The 19548-nt window shown below is 44.0% G+C and overlaps 1 protein-coding gene and 1 non-coding gene across 12 annotated transcripts in view; both read right to left on the reverse strand.

Annotated features, from left to right (window-relative positions):
- The window catches only part of CSNK1G1 (casein kinase 1 gamma 1), a 159037-nt gene that overhangs the window by 71793 nt on the left and 67696 nt on the right, over nt 1-19548 (reverse strand). For all 11 annotated transcript variants that reach the window (XR_004966851.1, XR_004966863.1, XR_004966868.1 and 8 more), the window contains one exon: nt 15965-16034. Coding sequence is in view for 7 of the 11 variants with exons in the window: in XM_036304334.1 (XP_036160227.1) it covers nt 15965-16034 (70 nt within the window). In the remaining 4 variants the exon portion in view is untranslated. The remainder of the gene's footprint in view (nt 1-15964; nt 16035-19548) is intronic.
- On the reverse strand, nt 5898-6000 carry LOC118661401. The gene has a single exon (XR_004969326.1). It is a non-coding gene; the product is annotated as a U6 spliceosomal RNA (small nuclear RNA).

The following is a 19548-nucleotide window of genomic DNA, read 5'->3' on the forward strand; positions in this document are numbered from 1 at the left end:
ACAAAAGATAAATACTAGTAAGATACATATTCTGCCCTTTGGGAGCTTACAGGTAGAAAACAGAGAGATTTCTAGCTACCCTGGTACTAGGTTAAACCTTTCAAAAATATTAGTAAAATGAAGAAAGACTATTATGTGAAATGCAATAAGAACCAAATTTACTTACTAAAAATTGTTTTTAAATGTATTTTGCTTTCAAAGAGAAAGAGAGAGAGAAAGAGAGAAACAACGAGAGAGAATCCTTGATTGGCTTCCTCCTGCAGGCCCCTACCGAGGACCAAGCCTGAAACCTGAGCATGAACTGTGACCTCCTGATTCATAGGTTGATGCTCAAACACTGAGCCACACCAGCTGGGCTACTTACTCAAATTTAACAATATTTGTTTGGCTGAAAAAAGTTTAAGAAAATAAAAAAACTACCATAAAATATTTTGCAGATATATACCTTATTATATCAACTCTGTACCACTGTATATACTATACCTCATGCTATGCAGCACTTACTTACTAAACCTGATCATAATACACAAATCTATTTAGATTGCACTTTATTCTTATAGGCAATTTAAGGGATTTTTGAAGGCTGATTATGCATGATTTTCCCCTGTGTGCTAACTTTATCTCCTGACCTCACATATCACAGTTCTTAGGAAAACTATCACCCTTGAAATCTTAGCATTTTATATAAGATCAGAGGCCCGGTGCATGAAATTCATGCACAGGTGGGGTCCCTAGGCCTGGCCAGCAATCAGGGCCAACCGGGGGCAGGCTGATCAGGGCCAGGCCAGAGAGGAGGCAACGGTTGCGGGCTGGGCGTGGAAGGAATGGAGGCTTCAGCCACCATCATTTGTGCCCTGCCACCTAGCGGTTCCCCGCCTCCTCCCCCTCTTACCCTCTCTGCTGTGCCACCACCTCAGCTCGCAGGCTGATTGGGGCCTGATGGCCAGGGGGAGGACAGGGCATGGGAGGTTGGCCATTGGCCCCAAAGAGGGGAGGGAGCTGGTTCTCAGCCCCCCTGGGAAAAGGGCCGCATCTGCTGCCACCCACCTCTGGTTCTCTGTCCCAGCCCGGGGGTCAGGGGGAGGGACCACGGGAGGTTGGCTTGGGAGCGCACTGACCACCAGGGGGCAACTCCTGTGTTGAGTGTCTGCCCCCTGGTGGTCAGTGCACGTCATAGCGACTGGTCATCCAGTAGTTCCAGTCACTTAGGCTTTTATATATATAGACTAGAGCCCCAGTGCACAAAAATTTGTGCACTCGGGGGGCGAGGGGTCCCTCAGCCCGGCCTGTGCCCACTCGCAGTCTGGGACCCCTCGGGAGATAACGACCTGCTGGCTTAGGCCTGCTCCCGGGTGGCAGAGGGCAGGCCCAATCCCTAGATGCAGCTCCTGGTAGGGCTCAGAACAGGGCTGATTGGGGAGTTGGGGCGCCGCCCCCTGTCATGCACAGAGCAGGGCAGATCGGGAGGTTGCAATGCCACTCTCAGTCACGCTCAGGGTAGGGCCGATTGGGGGGTTGGGGCACCGCCCCCTGTCACACTCAAGGCAGGGTCGATGGGGAAGTTGCGGCGCCACCCCCTGTCACGCACAGAGCAGGGCCAATCAGGGGGTTGGGGTGCTGCCCCCTGTCACTCACAGAGCAGGGCCCATCAGGGGGGTCGGGGCTCCGTACCCTGTCATGCACAGAGCAGGGTCGATCAGGGGGTTGGGGAGCTCCCCCGTCATGCACAGAGCAGGGCCGATCAGGGGGTTGAGGAGCTCCCCCTGTCACTCACAGAGTAGGGCCGATAGGGGAGTTGGGGCACCGCCGCCTGTCACACACAGAGCAGGGCGGATCAGGGGGTTGGGGCGCCGCACCCTGTCACACTCAGGGCAGGGCCGATGGGGAGGTTATGGCTCTACCCCGTCACACACAGAGCAGGGCCCATGGGGGCGGGGGCAGGTTGGGGCGCCGCACCCTGTCACACACAGAGCCGCAGGGCGATCAGAGGTTGGGGAGCTCCCCCATATCAGGCACAGAGCAGGGCTGATCAGGGGGTTGGGGCGCCTTCCCCTGTCACGAACAGAGCAGGGCAGATAGGGAGGTTGTGGCCCCACCCCGTCACACACAGAGCCGCAGGGCGATCAGGGGGTTTGGGCGCTGCCCCGTCACTCTGATCCCGGTGCTGGAGGCCTTGTGGCTCCGCTGTTCCCGGTGCTGGGAGGCATATTACCCTTTTACTATAGAGGCCTGGTGCATGGGTGGGGGCTGGCTGGTTTGCCCTGAAGGGTGTCCTGGATCAGGGTGGGGGTCCCCACTGGGGTGCCTGGCCCGCCTGGGGGGAAGGGATGATGGCTGTTTGCAGCTGGTCACACACTCTTCAGGGTGGAGGTCCCCACTGGGGTGCCTGGCCAGTCTGGGTGAGGGGCTGAGGGCTGTTTTCAGGCTGGCGGGTGACTGGAGCTCCCAACCGCTCCTTTTTTTCTTTTTCTTTTTTTTTTTTATTCTGGGCCAGCTTTAGCTCTGAGGCTTGGCTCCAGCTCTTAGGCCTCGGCTGCTGAAAGCAGGTATCTGGTTTGTTTGGGTTCTATAATCGAAACACTGTTTCAACTCCAGCTCTGAGATCCCAGCTGGCTGAAAGCAGGTTTCTGGGGTTTTATTTAGCTTCTATATTTGTAACAATGTTTCAAACTGCAAGCTCAGAGGCCGGCAGCAGCAGGCGGGGAACGTTGGAGTCCTCCGTCACTGAAGCAAGCAAGCCTCATGTTCGCTTCAAGCTGCCTGGCTGCCGGCTGCCATCTTGGCTGGCAGTTAATTTGCATATCACCCTGATTAGCCAATGGGAAGGGTAGCTGACGTATGGCTAATTACCATGTTTCTCTTTTATTAAATAGGATACCTAAAAACTAGCACATGTGATCTTTGACAGCTGGGTGGTGGTCTGATTATTTGAATGTTTATTAGGTTATCCCAGCAGCCAATGAACTGAAATATGGTGTTCTTAGAGGAACAGTAGGGCATTGACTTACGAGTGTCCCGACTAACGAGTTTTTCAAAATACGAGCCGTCTCTCAGCCAATTTTTTGCTTTGAGTTGCGAGCTAAAATTCAGGTTACGAGCCAGCTTCAGATACCCAACCGCTAGGTGGTGCAGCAAACATCACAGTGAACGCCACAACATCAGCCCAGCATCATGTGTCTCACTCGTTTACTGTTGATTTGACATACGAGTAATTTGAGTTATGAGCTCCGTCACGGAACAAATTAAATTCGTTAGTCAAGGCCTCCCTGTATCTTCGGATTTTGAATAAAGCCTCTAGACTCAAATTAGGCCACCAAGTCCCCAAAGTGTCAGTGCCAATATATAACAAACTATCACATAGATAGGCCCCATCGACTTCTTTTCTAGCATTCTTTTATTATCTTCCTAGAATATTTTCAATATTTCAATTATTTTTCAATTGTAATATTCAACTTGACATTTAACTCATCTTACTCCTTTACTATCTCATCTCTCAAATCCATATCCTATATAATAAAAGGCTAAAAGGCAAACTGTCCCCTCGACCTGGAGTTCAACCGGGCCCTTCCCCCGGCCCCACCCTCAATTGGGCTCCCCCCACAATTGGGGGTGGGGCCGGCTGGACCCTACCCGTGCACCAATTTGTGCACCGGGCCTCTAGTTGGGTAATAAAGCTAAAAGAATCTCAACATTGTTTGAAATTTATACCTTTCCATTTGATAAAAGATTCCCAATCTTATCTTTAAATCAGAACATTTTTAATGAAAAATATAGAAATAAAAAAGACCAATGAAATATACATGGTAATAGTAGCTAAGTGGAGAAAGTAAATCTTTCTTTTATATATTTTTCTAAACCTTCAGTGATATTTTCTCCAGAACTTACAAAATTTTTCAATTGGAAAAACATTTTTTCCTTTAGCCAAGCTGCACATGGATAATTAAAAATTCCTTCTCTAAAATTACTCTTTTTTTTTTAGGGAGCAAAGTATGAGATCTAGAGTGCTACCTTTCCTGAACTGCAACTGTTAAGAATGGAGCTAAGCAAACAGCTGACAAGCTATGATCCCTCCTTCAATTTGATTGCATCTACATAATTCTTTAGCTGCTGATGGGCTATTTATGTCTGACAATTTGCAATGCTATAGCCACTACACTGATAACAAACAAAGATAATTCTGAAACTCAAGGGGCTTATATTCTAGAATTTTTACCACAGAGTAGATGCTTGGAGTTTATAAGTACTAGTAAATATACATGTCTCTAACTGTATACCATATCCATATAGAAATAATTTGAGGGACTTTGTTCTAATATCTTAAATTATTCATTCATATTTTTATTCTGCTTCCTTAACACAGTTAATGAAGAATTGTTGACATAAGCAAATAAAGACCGGGAATAGAACCTGCAACTCATCAGTGCATGGGACAATGCCCAACCAACTTATGTACCCTTCCTCTTCGAGGGTACTGATATTCACTAACATTCCCATACAACAATAAGCCTTATTTATGATGTTTCAGTAGTTTGGCACTAGTAACACCGCTTCCTTTGAGGATTCATAAATAAGTGCAGTTTTAGTAAGGACCGAACATTAACGGGACCAGTTGGCTTGGTCCTTGAGCAATAGTTTCAACTCAATTTTACAGAACAAAAATAGGTATGGCAATTTTATCTTTTTTTCTGGGGTTCAACATAGCTGTGGCCAAGTGTCCCCTCCAAAGTGGCATAAAAGGCTATGGAGCTGTGGAAGTAAAAGTACTCCTTTTCACCAAGGAGGCTCGAATGAGAATAACTGTATTTCAACCGGACCACATTCAGCTCCTCTGAAAGAAACAAACACCTCACGCAAGATCACAGATATGATGGGTTCACAGTAGCCAGAATTCTGCTGCATTGAGTGAGAGAAAGAACGGTAAGTACAAAGTGACCATTGCTTTAGAACCCATCAGAAATTCTTCAAAAAAATGAAACTGTTATCTCTTCATTCTGATATTTCTTAAAGCTATGAGAAATGTAAATAGGATATTTTCATTTCTACAGGAAAGTTAGATCTTCAGTTTCAATGTAAAACAATACTGCCTTGTGTTTACATAGCACTTTTCCCTTTAAGAATTCAAGGCCTTTACAGACATTACCTCATCCAACCCCAGCAGGTCTGCAAACCTGATAAGAAACAGCAGGTTTTCCTGTTGTATGAAAAAGGAAACTGAGGCATGGGCACATGGTTAACACTTAAGTCACAAAGAAACAGCTGGAAAAACTGGACTAAACTTTTCTCCTCACTCCAATTCTTGGCTGTCTCCACTTATTCACACTGCCTGTACTTAGAGATGGCAAGTGTCTAAATCTCCATAGTCGTAAAAATGCAATTTCAAGGCTGCTCTTTTATACTAATAAAGATCAATTTTCCCTAAATTTAGTGGTTTTTGTCTCCTTCATCTATAATACCCCTGGCAGAGAGATTTCTGAAAACTTATACATGACAAGAAAGGGTCCAGATTTTACTTTCTTTTACTGAGATCACCACTTTATCCTTTCTTCTCATTAAAAAAATGTCTGCCTAACTGGAGACCAAAGTTTTTTCTAAATTCTTTTAAGCACTTCTAAGTATTGGATATCTAAGTTGAGGCATGTTACTTGTTCCCAACTACTCTTGTTATATGATTCACTTATATTTTAAGTAAAATTCCCATCTTTCCAGTATCTCTTCAGATGTTCTTATTTTTAATTTCCTGTTTACTGCTTCCTATGTTTGCCCAGCTTGTTTACAATGCACTCCTCAAGAAGTTCATATTATCGAAGGGTTTTGTCAATTTCACACTTTATGATTTTCTTCACATTTATGCTTTATTCCTTTGTTGAAGCAGAACCATATTCTTTTTGAATATTTTTTAAAATATGGAACACTTCACAAATTGCATGCCATCCCTGCACAGGGGCCATGCTAGTCTCTGTATCATTCTAATTTTAGTATACGTGCTGCTGAAGTGAGCACCATGTTCTTTTTAATTTAACAGTTGCCTAGATTTGAAGCTCTTCTTTTGGTACCAACTGGCATCTCCTATGCTTTTTGATGACATATAAAACCATTCCCTCCCAGAAACTCCAAAACTGCAAAGCCCAATCAGCTCTATGAACACTTTCTTTAGTCACAACATAAAGGTTTCAGTGGGTTAAAATGGCTTGCATAGGTAGCTCTGAGCCTCTCAGTTGTATAGATGGCACATGTATTCAACATAAATGATTAATTTGTTTTGGAAAGAAATATTTAAAAACCTAGATCACCAAAGGCCATAAAACATTTTGGAGGTAACAAAGGCAGCCTTCTATGGCATAAAATTTGGGGGCACCCGGTGAAACAGAAAATCTTACTCTTTCACACTAGAGGGCGGTTCTGGGCCTTTGCTTCAATTAAGTATTTTTATGGCTTTCTTCCACCACTCTATTATGATTAGGTAAGGGGTAATGGGTTAAAGGGCCCAGGCATCTGCTAGGTATATGTATATATATGCACACACAAGACAAAAATCTGTAATATTTGTTCTAGTTCTGTGAAATACACCATGGGTATCTTGATAGGAATTGCACTGAATCTATTGTACAAAAAACAAAACAAAACAAAACACATAGCTTGCCTATTGTGTGACCTTGGGGTAAGTCAGTTACTAAACTTCCCTGTGCTCAAAAATGGGAAAAATAAAATAACATATAAAGTACCTACTGGGTACTTAAGTTCACCTGCATTCTCTGTTCAATGAGATTTTGCCTGGGCTTTGATACATTATGAAATTTCAATAAGTATCTTGCTGTCTTTTTTTTTTTTATTTGAGGACTAACATATCCTTTATAAGAGAGCCAAAGCAGAATGGTCATTAGCAGATTAGAATAGCTGCTGGATAGCCAGGACATGGCAGCTCAGGGTTAGATCAGCTGTTTTTTCCTATAGCCCTTGAGAATTTTTCCCAGGCAGGTTGCTACATAGAAATGGAATTAAATGTTTAACCAGAGCAAGATGAGTTCCTCCACTACTATTAGGATCTCTCAATATAATTAAGAAGGGTGCAGAAGCAAAGAGATTATTGCAGTGTCCATTTATATTATAGTCGGCCTGGTTCAAATGCTAAGTGAAGTGGTGGGAATTTTCAGTCAAAGTACTAAAGTATGTTATTTATTAAAAATGTCGGAGCTACTGTTCAAAATTACTGTTCTTAAGAAATAGTTATTTCTGAGAAAAATAATAGAAGGCAACTGTATAGCTCCTTCTTCCTAAATCAGAGGCCTCCACCATATTTTATCTACTTGCATTCTCATTTCTATATCTAGAGTCCTATTTTCTTGCCATTTGCCTATCTCCATTCTCTTTCATTTGTTTCTGTCCTTTCTAATTCATTTCCTCTCCCTCCTTTCTGTCATTTCTGCTGTATACTTGGTTCTATTTATTTATCTTTTATTTAATTACCATATATTATACTAGGCCATTATCACGTGGCCAGCTCATGTCTAGCTAGGAACCTTCCTGCTCATACTGTCTTATGTATAGGCTTCCTGTTGTGTTTAGCCCACTGGTTTTGCCTATCTTTGCTGCAAACCTGTCATCCATCAATCCTGTTCCTGTGTGTTAGAATACAAGCAAAGTGAGTAGTAGTTATCCTAATATATAAAAACCCTGGATCTGTAATGACCAGTTACAACCAGAGGCAGACCAACCGGAAGTCCTGCAGTCAGCACTGGGTTGCTGTAGCGACCCAGCACTGTGGCTGCAGGCGAGGTGACCTAGCACTTACTGCTGAGGGGGCTGCGAATCATGCCCGGAGAGAGGCCTGAAGAGAGAAGCAGGGACTGATCTAGAGCCTCTGTGGCAGCTGTAGATCAGCACTTGCCTCTCTCTTCCTGTCTGTGCCTGGCCAGCAGCTGCGCCTCCATTTCTCTGGAGGCCTCCACTGAGGCTGCTGATGAGCCCCACCTTCCTGATCAGGCCCCGTTGATAGGCCCAGAAACACTGAATAACATAGGAACTGACCAATCAGAAACAAATGTGAGTGCTGTGAAGAACCAATGGCTGTCTAGGAGGCAGAGCTTTTGATGCTGACTGGCATAGGAACCAACCAATCAGAACCAAATCTGGGTGCTGTGAGGAGCCAATAGCTGCCTAGGAGGTGGAGCTTTAGATGCTGACTGGCATAGAAACCAACCAAGCAGAACCAAATTGACCAGCAGAGGAGGGCAGTTGGGGGCGAGATCAGGCCAGCAGGGGAGGGCAGTTGGAGGTAAGATCAGGCTGGCAGAGGAGGGCCGTTGGGGGCGAGATCAGGCCAGCAGGGGAGGATCGATGGGGGCGAGAACAGGCCGGCAGGGGAGGGCAGTTGGGGAAACCGGACATGCAGGGGCGGGCAGTTGGGGGCAAGATCAGGCCATCAGGAGAGGGCTAATGGGGGCAAGATCAGGCCAGCAGGGGAGGGCAGCTGGGTGCAACCAGGCCAGCAGGGGAGGGCAGTTAGGGGTTATCAGGCAGGCAGAGGCAGTTGGGGGTGAGATCAGGCCAGTAGGGGAGGGCCATTGGGGGTGAGATCAGGCTAGAAGGAGAGGGCAGTTAGGGGTGATCAGGCAGGCAGGCAGAGGCAGTTAGGGGCAATCAGGCAGGCAGGCGACCAGTTAGGAGGCAGCAGTCCCAGATTGCGAGAGGGATGTCCGACATCCCCCAAGGGGTCCCCAATTGGAGAGGGTGCAGGCTGTTCTGAGGGAACCCACCCTCCATGCACGAATTTTGTGCACCGGGCCATAAGTCCTATATAATAAAGCGGGAATATGCAAATTGACCATCACTCCACCACAAAGATAGCTGCACCCACAGAGGAGGCCGAATTCCCATAACGAGCCTTGAAGAGCAATCAGCAGGGGCCTGAGGCTGCTGCGCCTCCCCACCCCAGTGGGGGTAGACAGGGGACCTCAGGCCGTGCCCCCTACCTGGCAGGGCTTGACAGGGGACCTCAGGCTATGCCCCCCACCACCCTGGCTCCAGGCCGGGGGACCTCAGGCCACGCCCCGCACCCAGCAGGGCTTGATGGGGGACCTCAGGCCATGCACCCTACCCTGGTGCCAGGTTGGGGACCTCAGGCTGTGGCCCCCACCCAGCAGGGCTTGACAAGGAACCTCAGGTCACGCCCCCCCACCTGGCAGGGCTTGACGGGGGACCTCAGGTCACACCCCCCACCCTAACACCGGGCCAGGGCACCTGAGGTCACACCCCCTGCCCTGATGCCAGGCCGGGGGACCTGAGGCAGCGCCCCCTGCCTGGCGGGGCTTGACAGGGGACCTCAAGCTGCACTCCTTGCCCAGCGGGGCTTGAAGGGGGACCTCAGGCTGCTCCCCTTGCCCCAGGATGGGGGACCTCAGGCCACTCCCCCTGCCCAGCAGGGCTTGACGGGGGACCTGAGGCTGTGCCCCCCTCCCAGCGGGGCTTGACAGGGGACCTGAGGCTGCGCCCCCTCCCAGCAGGGCTTGACAGGGGACCTGAGGCTGTGCCCCCAACACGGCACCGGGCCAGGGGACCTGAGGCTGTGCCCCCTGCCTGGTGGGGCTTGACAGGAGACCTCAAGGCACACCCCCACCCCGGCCTGGGGGACCTCAGGCCGGGTCCCCTGCCCCGGCGCTGGGCCAGGGGACCTGAGGCTGCGTCCCCCCCACCCGGTGGGGCTTAACAAGGGTGGGACCAGCCAGGTCTGGATCTAGCCCAATGCGAGGGGGCGGGGGGGGGGGGGGGGGGAGGCTGGCCGGATCTGGATCTCATGTGATTTTGAGGCACATGTGGGTGAGCGGGGACTTGACCCTGGGTCCCGTGGTGTGCCCCAAACTCTGACAGGAGGAAGATTTTCATATACATTTTACTAATTTTCTTTCATCTCTGACACTTCCATTATAGAGAAAGGACAAATAGCAATATTAAAATACTTCCTCTAATTAATCCCCTTTTAATGTGCACGAATTTTGTGCACCGGGCCACGTGTGTGTGTGTGTGTGTGTGTGTGTGTGTGTGTGTGTGTGTGTGTATATGCCTAATATGCAAATTTTCCCTACGGGAGTTCAACCAGGAAACCGATTGCTCGCTATGACGTGCGCCCACCATCAGGGGGTGGCACAGAATGAAGGCAGGCCCTGGCCAGCAGCCAGCAGCCAAGGAAGGGAGGCCCTGGTCGGCAGCTAGAAAGCCCCGATCGGCCCTGATTGCTGGCCAGGCCTAGGGACCTTACCCATGGAAGAATTTTGTGCACCGGGCCTCTAGTATGGGATAAAACAGCTGTGAGCTGGGAAAATGTTGATTATGTATATACTCTCTTAAGTAAAAGGACTCTGAGAGCATAAAAACATTCCCATTGGGACTTACCATGGTGACTATCATACAATTAACACAACACTGATGACTGAAGAAAATGATAAGAAAAATAAGAAAGATGGTTACAACTCACAGGGTGCTTTCTTCTGCTGATTCCAAGGCTTACAGCTTTAATTACCAAAATTAAATACTGCTGTTCATTCTTGTGAACCTGGATCATTGTACCAAACCAATACTAAAGCTACCAGCAGGGCAGGCAAGTTCCAGGGAATCCAGAGTCAATATTTAAGTCCCTGACTCCCAATCTTGTGTACTCAGAACAACCTATAGAAACTACATCTGAAAAGCATAATTATGTCTAATGCCAAAGTCTATTGTACCTTGAAAAATCAAAACACAGTGATGTAAGAAGGAATGAAGCAGAACTGAAGAATGTATTTGGTTTAGAAACAGAGAACATCTAAAACTTTGACTTTCCAATAATCAGGGAAAAATAACAATTTCTCATAGTCAATTACATATAGTTACAGTCACATTTAAAAGTTTTTCTTGTAATAAATTTAGAAATTCTCCAGTAATCCCATGTTCAAACCATAATTTGCATATAAAAACCTACCTTGCACCCAGCCATCCAATGATGGGAAACACTAGATAATGTCCCCATTTTGATTCATGGCTCATTGGATGTCCATTTTGCCAGGGTTATATTTATAATATAATTAAATTCTAAAAAAATAAGTTTATATTTTCTGAAACTGAGGAAGATACCAGGTATAATATATATCTGTGTCATGATGTTTCTTATACAGTAATAAGTGGTCTTTAAGAGTTTTTTGGGTTTTTTAGTTTCTTTTTTTTAAAAAAACGTATATTTATTTCAGAGAGGAAGGGAGGAGAGAGAGATAGAAACATCAATGATGATAGAGAATCATTGATCCGCTGCCTCCTGCAGGCCCCCTACTGGGGACCGAGCCCACAACCCAGGCATGTGCCCTTGACCAGAATTGAACCCAGGACCCTACAGTCCACAGGCTGACACTCTGTCCACTGAGCCAAACTGGCTAGGGCTTTTAAGAGTTTTTACTACCCTTGTCGGTTTGGTTCAGTGACTAGAGCGTTGGCCTGTGGACTGAAAGGTCCTGGGTTTGATTCCAGTCAAGGGCACATGCTCAGGTTGCAGACTCAATCCCCAGTAAGGGGCATGCAGGAGGCGGCCAATCAATGATTCTCATCATTGATGTTTCTATCTCTCCCTCTCCCTTCCTCTCTGAAATAAAAAAAATATATTTTTTAAAAAGTTTTTTTAATACAATCTTAGAGTTCAAATAGGTCTTTAAAAGGCATGTATTCTAGGCCCTAGTCAGTTTGGCCACTGGATAGAGTGTTGGCCCTCAGACTGAAGGGTCCCAGGTTGATTCTAGTCAAGGACAAATACTTCGGTTGCAGGCTCAATGCCTTGGTCTGGGCATATGTGGGAGGCAACCAATCGATGTGTCTCTCTCTCTGTCTCTCCTCCTCCCTTCCACTCTCTCTAAAAATTAAAAATAATAGAAAAATATCCCTGGATGAGGATTAACAAAAAAGGTAATGTTAGTCTAACTTTTTACCCAGTGCACAAATTGGCCTCACAACATCCAGAATGTATAACTGTTCAACTTCTGCCTGGAAACTGCCCTCCCTTTAAGAGACAGGAAATCAATCTTATTACATAAAACAGCTTACTTCAGTTCACAATTTGCTTTTTAGTTCCTATAAGAAGGGGTTCAGAAAGAAAGGGAACAAGGTATTGCATCACTTTACTATCAGTTGTTGAACTTATGCTTGAAAACATTAACACACAGCTCAAAGAAATGGGGACAGAAACCAGTTGCTTGGTGATGGAGGAAGATAAGAGAAAGACCATAAAGAGTAAGACCATAAAGCCACTGCTGCAGGGCAAGAATTGCTTCTTACAGTCTGCCTGGCATGGCTCAATGATTGAGTGCCAACCTATGAACCAGGAGGTCAAGGTTTGATTCCCCATCAGAGCACATGCCTGGGTTGTAGGCTTGATCCCCAGTAGGGGTTGTGCAGGTGGCAGCAGATCAGTGCTTCTAATCATTGATGTTTATATCTCTCTCTCTCCCTCTCCCTTCCTCTCTGAAACAAATAAAAACATATTTTTAAAAACTGCTTCTTAACAATTGGTCATCCATCTCTGTTTGACTACTACTAGCCATAGAATTTATTGCTCTTTAAGGTAATTCATTGTTGGAAATCCCAGAGCATTGGTTCTTCAAATTTGGGCCAAAATTTTGCCTTTTTTATTTCCATGGAACACTGTTGAGCCTTCTGTTACCAGCTCAGAGGCATTTGTAACAACTGTTATATGCTGCCCCTTCTACCACTCAACAGCAGCAATGGCTTTATGGTCTTTCTCATACCTTCCTCCATCACCAAGCAACCGGTTTCTCACCCCATTTCTTTGAGCTGTGTGTGTTAACAGTTTCAGGCATAAGTTCAACCAATGATAACAAAGTGATGCAATACCTTGTTCCCTTTCTTTCTAAACACCTTCTTATAGGAACTAAATAGCAAATTGTGAAATAGTAAGCTGTTTTATGCAGTAAGATTGATTTCACAGAGGAAGGGAGAGGGAGAGAGGTTGAAACATCAATGATGAGAGAATCATTGATTGACTGCTGCCTGCACGCCCCTTACTGGGGATCGAGCCCACAACCAGGGCATGTGCCCTTGACTGCAATCGAACCTGGGACCCTTCAGTCTGCAGGCCGATGCTTTATCCACTGAGCCTAACCAGCTAGAGATGAAAGGCAATTTTTTAAAAATTTAAAACAGTTATCTTTTTTTTTTTTATTGATTTTTTTACAGAGAGGAAGGGAGAGAGATAGAGAGTTAGAAACATCAATGAGAGAGAAACATCAATCAGCCACCTCCTGCACACCTCCCACTGGGGATGTGCCCGCAACCCAGGTACATGCCCCTGACCGGAATCGAACCTGGGACCCTTCAGTCCGCAGGCCGACGCTCTATCCACTGAGCCTAACCAGTTTCGGCCAAAGTTATCTTTATTGTTTAAAGTATTACGGATGTCCCTCCTTTTTTCCCATCGACACCCTCCATCCAATGATCTACCTTTCTATACTAATAAAAGGGTAATATGCTAATTACAATGGATATCCTTCCAGACGTCCTTCCGAACAAAGCCACAGTGGCAGGGGCCGAGGCAGAGGCAGTTAGGGGCAATCAGGCTGGCAGGGGAGAGCAGTTTGGGGCAATCAGGCAGGCAGGCAGGTGACCAGTTAGGAACCAGCGGTCCCGGATTGTGAGAGGGATGTCCGACTGCTGGTTTAGGACCAATCTTGCCTAAACCAGCAGTCAGACATTCCCCGAGGGGTCCCAGATTGGAGAGGGTGCAGGCTGGGCTGAGGGACCCCTGCCTCCCCATGCACAGATTTCGTGCACTGGGCCTCTAGTCCTATATAATAAAAGCCTAATATGCTAAGTGTCCGGTCATCTGGTTGGCTGTTCCACCAATCAAAGCATAATAGGCTAATGATATGCTAAGGCCGTTCAACTGTTCGCTGTGAAGTACACTGACCACCAGGGGGAAGACATGCAACTGGTCACCCAGTTGCTAATACATGCACTGACCACCAGGGGGCAGACGCTCCAACTGGTAGGTTAGCTTGCTGGTGGGGATTGAGTGAGACGAGTCGGACACGCTGTGGAGCCCTCCCGCATCCCTCCGCAGCCCCAATCATGCACCAGTGGGGTCCCTCGGCCTGGCATGCACCCTCTCACAATCCAGGACCCCTTGGGGGATGTCGGAAAGCTGGTTTCAGCCCGATCCTGCAGGCCAGGCTGAGGGACCCCACTGGTACACAAATCTGTGCACTGGGCTTCTAGTTTAATAATATTTTTAGTGCATGTAGAATGCCAAAACATCAAGAATCTGCAATGCTCGCTCTCTCTCTCTCTCTCTCTCTCTCTCTTTCTCTCTCTCTCGGTAATCCTCACTTGAGGATCTTTTTCCATTGATTTTTAGGGAGAGTGGAAGAGAGGGAAAGACAGAGAGAAGCACATTGGTTGCCTCCTGCACCAACCCCCACCAGGGCCTGGGCCTGGGAGGAGCCTGCCACCAAGGTATGTGCCCTTGACTGGAATCGAACCCGGAACCCTTTGGTTCACAGGCTGACACTCTATCCCCTGAGCCAAACCGGCTAAGGCTGCAATGCTCTCTTGTATTTGGGGATAGTATGAACCCGGCAGCACAGATGTCATCCCTATTAACAGGTTCATTAGATTTGGGGGCTCCATATTGAAAAGGGAACATTGGCCTGATCTGGTTCATTCCTCTGCAAACTGGCCTCACCATTTTCCTTAGGCCCACTCAAACTTCTAAGTTAGGCTGAATCTATCATGTTTTCACCTGTGCCCTAAATTTTTGAAAAATGTACAAATATGTTTTTCATAAGTGAGTTGTGATAAATATCATGGTGAAAGTTACAGCCAACTTTGAAGTTTAGTTCTATGCACTCAGTTGGCAATCTTAAATCCTATGCCAGGCACACTCCATATTTAAGGATACCATCAATGAACAAATAGTATATACTAAGAGGCTACTGTGAGCAAGAATGCTTGTTAGGTTCAATGAAAGACAAATGCCCATCCTCGTTTGCTTTGGTTATGACTATGGCTAATTATTGCATGGTCAGAGTATAAAACAACTTTAATAACACCAAGAGGCTCTTATAGAATTCTCTATATTCTAAGGAAGTGTAACTCAAATTCCTTCAATAGTACCTTCAACAGTGATACTTGAAATAGAAACCATTCAGTCATTCACATAAAACTGTCACACTGAAGAAAGCACAAAGCAAAGGAATGTCTACTAATATCAAGCAATGCTGAATCCCAGCACTGAAGGATTTAATCTTCTGTGAGAAGTATCCTATAGAGGTACAACCTCCTTAAGGTTGGTAACATTTGCTAAATCAAGATACTTTTCTGGAAACCAGGAAGATATTTTAAAAATTAGAGCTTTTAGGTTAAAAAAAATTAGAGCTTTTAGGCATGTTTAAAAAATTATAATCTTAAATTTTTTAAATCCTCAAAGATCATAGGTTATTACAATTATTTAGATAGGTCTTCCAAATTAATGAGAAAAATGAATAAAATGATAGTGTTATGGTATTTCAGAACATGTATTTTATAGTATGTCTTTAAAATGGACATATAGTCTCAATATGGTAAAATATAGCTTGTAAATTAGCAACCACTCTTCTTTTCTGTTGGTATACATAAAAAGATGGAAAGGGAGTAAGTAAACTGCAAAAAAGCAAAACTCCATACCAGGTATATTTCAGGTGGGTGAAAGCTTTCAAAGGTTGGTTTACAGGTACAGTAAGTAATAGCATCACAGATGCCCAATCAATTCAACTGCTCCTCCAAGAGCCAAAGAGCAAGTAGCTTTTTAACTACGGTTATTTACCTACCTACGTTTATTTATTTACCTAGCAAGCAGAGGGGATATGTGTCTGGTATGAGTAAAGTTAGGAAAATGTGCATATTTTAGGGCTTCCAGTAATCTGTACTTTAGTAAACAGAGAAAACAGCCTTGACTTACCTGCACTGCCAAGCTGTTTATAAAACCTGTACTCTAAATGAAGCTGTGGAGCACGTGATTTTATTAGTTCCTGAAACCCAAAAAAGAGATATCAGCTTTAGACAAGTGGAATTTTTCTATTCTTAGGTTTTCAGCACAAACCAGAGTTAAGATAACTTAATATTTATTTATTTATTAACTATTTTTTTACTTTAAATAATTTTTCATTTTTCAATTATAATTGACATACATTATTATATTACAACCCAGTGATCAAACATTATACAAGTTACCAAGTGATCATCCCAATAAATCTCACACCAATCTGACACCATACACAGTTATTACTATATTATGGGCTATATTGTCTATGCTGTACTTTACATCCTGGTAACTATTCTGTAACTACCAATTTGTACTTCTTTATCTCTTCACTTTTTTCATCCATAACATCACTTAATAATTTAGAGATGATATCTACATATGATAGCATTTTCAAACCACCATTTCTCTCTGAAATCACAGCTAGGGAGAAGATGAAACCGAATTACATATAATTCTTTCCATAGATATTTAAATCAAAAATACTCTGTATGAGCCATCATTCAAGGATAGCTCCCCCTCATCATCAAGTATTCTCCTGAAATGTATTATCCTAGGAAACCAGATGTCCAATCTTTTAATTAACTACCGGCATGTATTTCCTGCTTGTTTTATTATGAACTTGGGCTAATAAAGTTTTATTATTTTTAGAAAAATAATATATGCTCAGGAAGAAAATTTCAAAAAACACAAAAATTAGGAAGAAACTAAAAATAATATGAGTCCCTATCCCTTTACAGAGAAGCACTATTAACATTTTGGTGAATGTCCTTCCAAATATTTACTTATATATACAAAATAGACTAAAAAAATTTTTTAATAAGTGAGATCATGCTCCATTTGCTGTTCTGTAAATGTGTCTTTAAATTCAACAATGTGAGAATGACATCTTTTCATGGCAGGAAGTAAAACTGTATATTATTTTTTTAAATCCTCCTACAAGGATATGTTTTTATTAATTTTATCTATCTATCCATCAATTTCTTTATTTATGGTTAATCCTCACCTGAGGATATTTTTCCATTGATTTTTAATTTTTAGAGAATGGAAGGAAGGGGGAGAGACAGAGAGACACACATCAATGGGTTGCCTCCCGGGTTGAGCCTGCAACCAAGGTATGTGCCTTTGACCGGAATTGAACCCAAAACCCTTCAGTCTGCAAGCCGATGCTCTATCAACTGAGCCAAATGGGCTAGGGCTTTTATTAATTTTAGAGAGAGGGAGAGAGGGGAACATCGATATGAGAAACATTGATTGGTTGCCTCCCATACACTCCCCAACTGGGGATGGAACCCACAACCCTTTGGTTCATGGGATGATGCTCCAACAGAAACACTCGACCAGGGCTGTATATTATTTATTTATTTTTGTATGTTATTTTTAATGGCAATAGTACTCCTCTGTATATATGTATGTACACATATACACATGAATTGCTTTCAGTTTTCAATATTATGAATAATGCTGCATAAAAATAGTTTATGTATATTTAGCTATATACTTAAGAAAATTAGATTATACATGCAATTAAAATATGTAAACAATATGGTGATCAAGTTTTCAAAAATAGAGTTTCTAAAGATCCCAGAGATAAAGTAGCTAACTATCACACTTTGCTCTATAACAAACTTGAAGAATTGGCTGGTTAATTATTCTGTATTGACAGCACACCAGGCAATTAGGTAATAAGAAAATCAAACAGTACCCTAAAAGATATACCTGAATACTCATTAGGATGGCTATTATCAAAACCACAGAAAACAACAAGTATTGGTGAGGATATGAAGAAACTGGAATCCTTGTGCAATACTGCAAAATGGTAGAGCTACTATGGAAAAGAGTATGGCAATTTCTCAAAAAATTATACATGGAATTACCATATGATACAACAATCCTACTTCTGGATATTTACACAAAAATATCAGGACTCAAATTGATTTTTAAAAAATATATTTTTATTGATTTCAGAGAGGAAGTGAGAGGAAGAGAGAGATAGAAACATCAATCATGAGAGAATCATTGACTGGCTGCCTCTTGCACACCCCCCACTTGGGAACTGAGCTTGCAACCCAGGCATGTGACCTGACAGGGAATCGAACCGTGACCTCCTGGTTCATAGTTTGATGCTCAACCACTAAGTCACGCTGGACAGGCTCAAACTGATTTTTGTACACCCATATTCATACTGGCATTATCCCCAAAAGTCAAAAGGTGGAAGCAATTTGGGTATTTTTCAACAACTAAATGGATAAACAAAATGTGGGTACATTTTGTTTCACACATAAGATGGAATATTATTCAGCTATAACAAGGACATTTTGACACATGCTATAACAGGGGATGAACCTTGAGGACATTATGCTAAATGAAATAAGCTAGTTACAAAAGGACAATACTGCATCATCCCACTTACAGAGTCATCAAATTCATAGAAACAGAAGGTTGAATTTTGGTTGCCAGGGGCTGGGGGCAGAGGAAAATGGGGAGTTAGTGTTTAATGGGTACAGAATTTCAGTTGAGGAAGATGAAAAAATTCTGGAATGGATGCTCAACAATGTGAATGTACTTAATACCACTGAACTGTACACTTAAAAATGGTTAAAAAGGTAAATTCCAGATATCAATTTCTTATCAGATATGTGATTTTCAAATACTTTATCCCTCCCATTTCCTGGGTTGCCTTTTCACTCTGTTCAGAATCTTTTGATATTATATAAATTTTTAGTTTTTATAAAGTCCACCTTATCTATCTTTTCTTTTTTATTTTTTTATTAATCCTCACCTGAGGATATTTTTTCCATTGGATTTTTTTTAAAATATATTTTATTGATTTTTTACAGAGAGGAAGGGAGAGAGAGAGGGATAGAGAGTTAGAAACATCGATGAGATAGAAACATCGATTCAGCTGCCTCCTGCACGCCCCCTACTGGGGATGTGCCCGCAACCCAGGTACATGCCCTTGACCAGAATAGAACCTGGGACCCTTCAGTCGGACGCTCTATCCGCTGAGCCAAACCAGCTAGGGCTCCATTGGTTTTTAGAGAGAGTGGAAGGGAGAGGGAGAGAGTAAGAGAGACACATTGATATGAGAGAGACACATCAATTGGTTGCCTCCTGCATGCACCTTGAACAGGCCTAGGGATGGAATCTGCAACCCAGGTACGTGCCCTTAACTGGGAAACAAACCCGAGATCCTTTGTGCACAGGCTGATGCTTTAACTACTGCACAACACAAGCCACACCATCTAGGCTATATATGGTTTTTTAAAAGGTTTCTAGATATCCAAGAAACAAGAGCCCACAATGAAGATCCAAACAAAGTAGAACTGTAACAGTTACAGCAGGACTTCCTTGTATTTCTGTGCCAGGTGCTGATTACATTTCCAACGAGGGCAGGTTATTTGCCAGAATCACGGTTATTCTGGAACACACATACCTGCCTGAAATCCTAAACCAACAGCAGACGGCTACCTTATAGAACTGTAACACTTAAGGCCAATTTT

This window comes from Myotis myotis, unplaced genomic scaffold, assembly GCF_014108235.1.
Source record: "Myotis myotis isolate mMyoMyo1 unplaced genomic scaffold, mMyoMyo1.p scaffold_m19_p_1, whole genome shotgun sequence".
Taxonomy (NCBI): Eukaryota; Metazoa; Chordata; class Mammalia; order Chiroptera; family Vespertilionidae; genus Myotis; species Myotis myotis.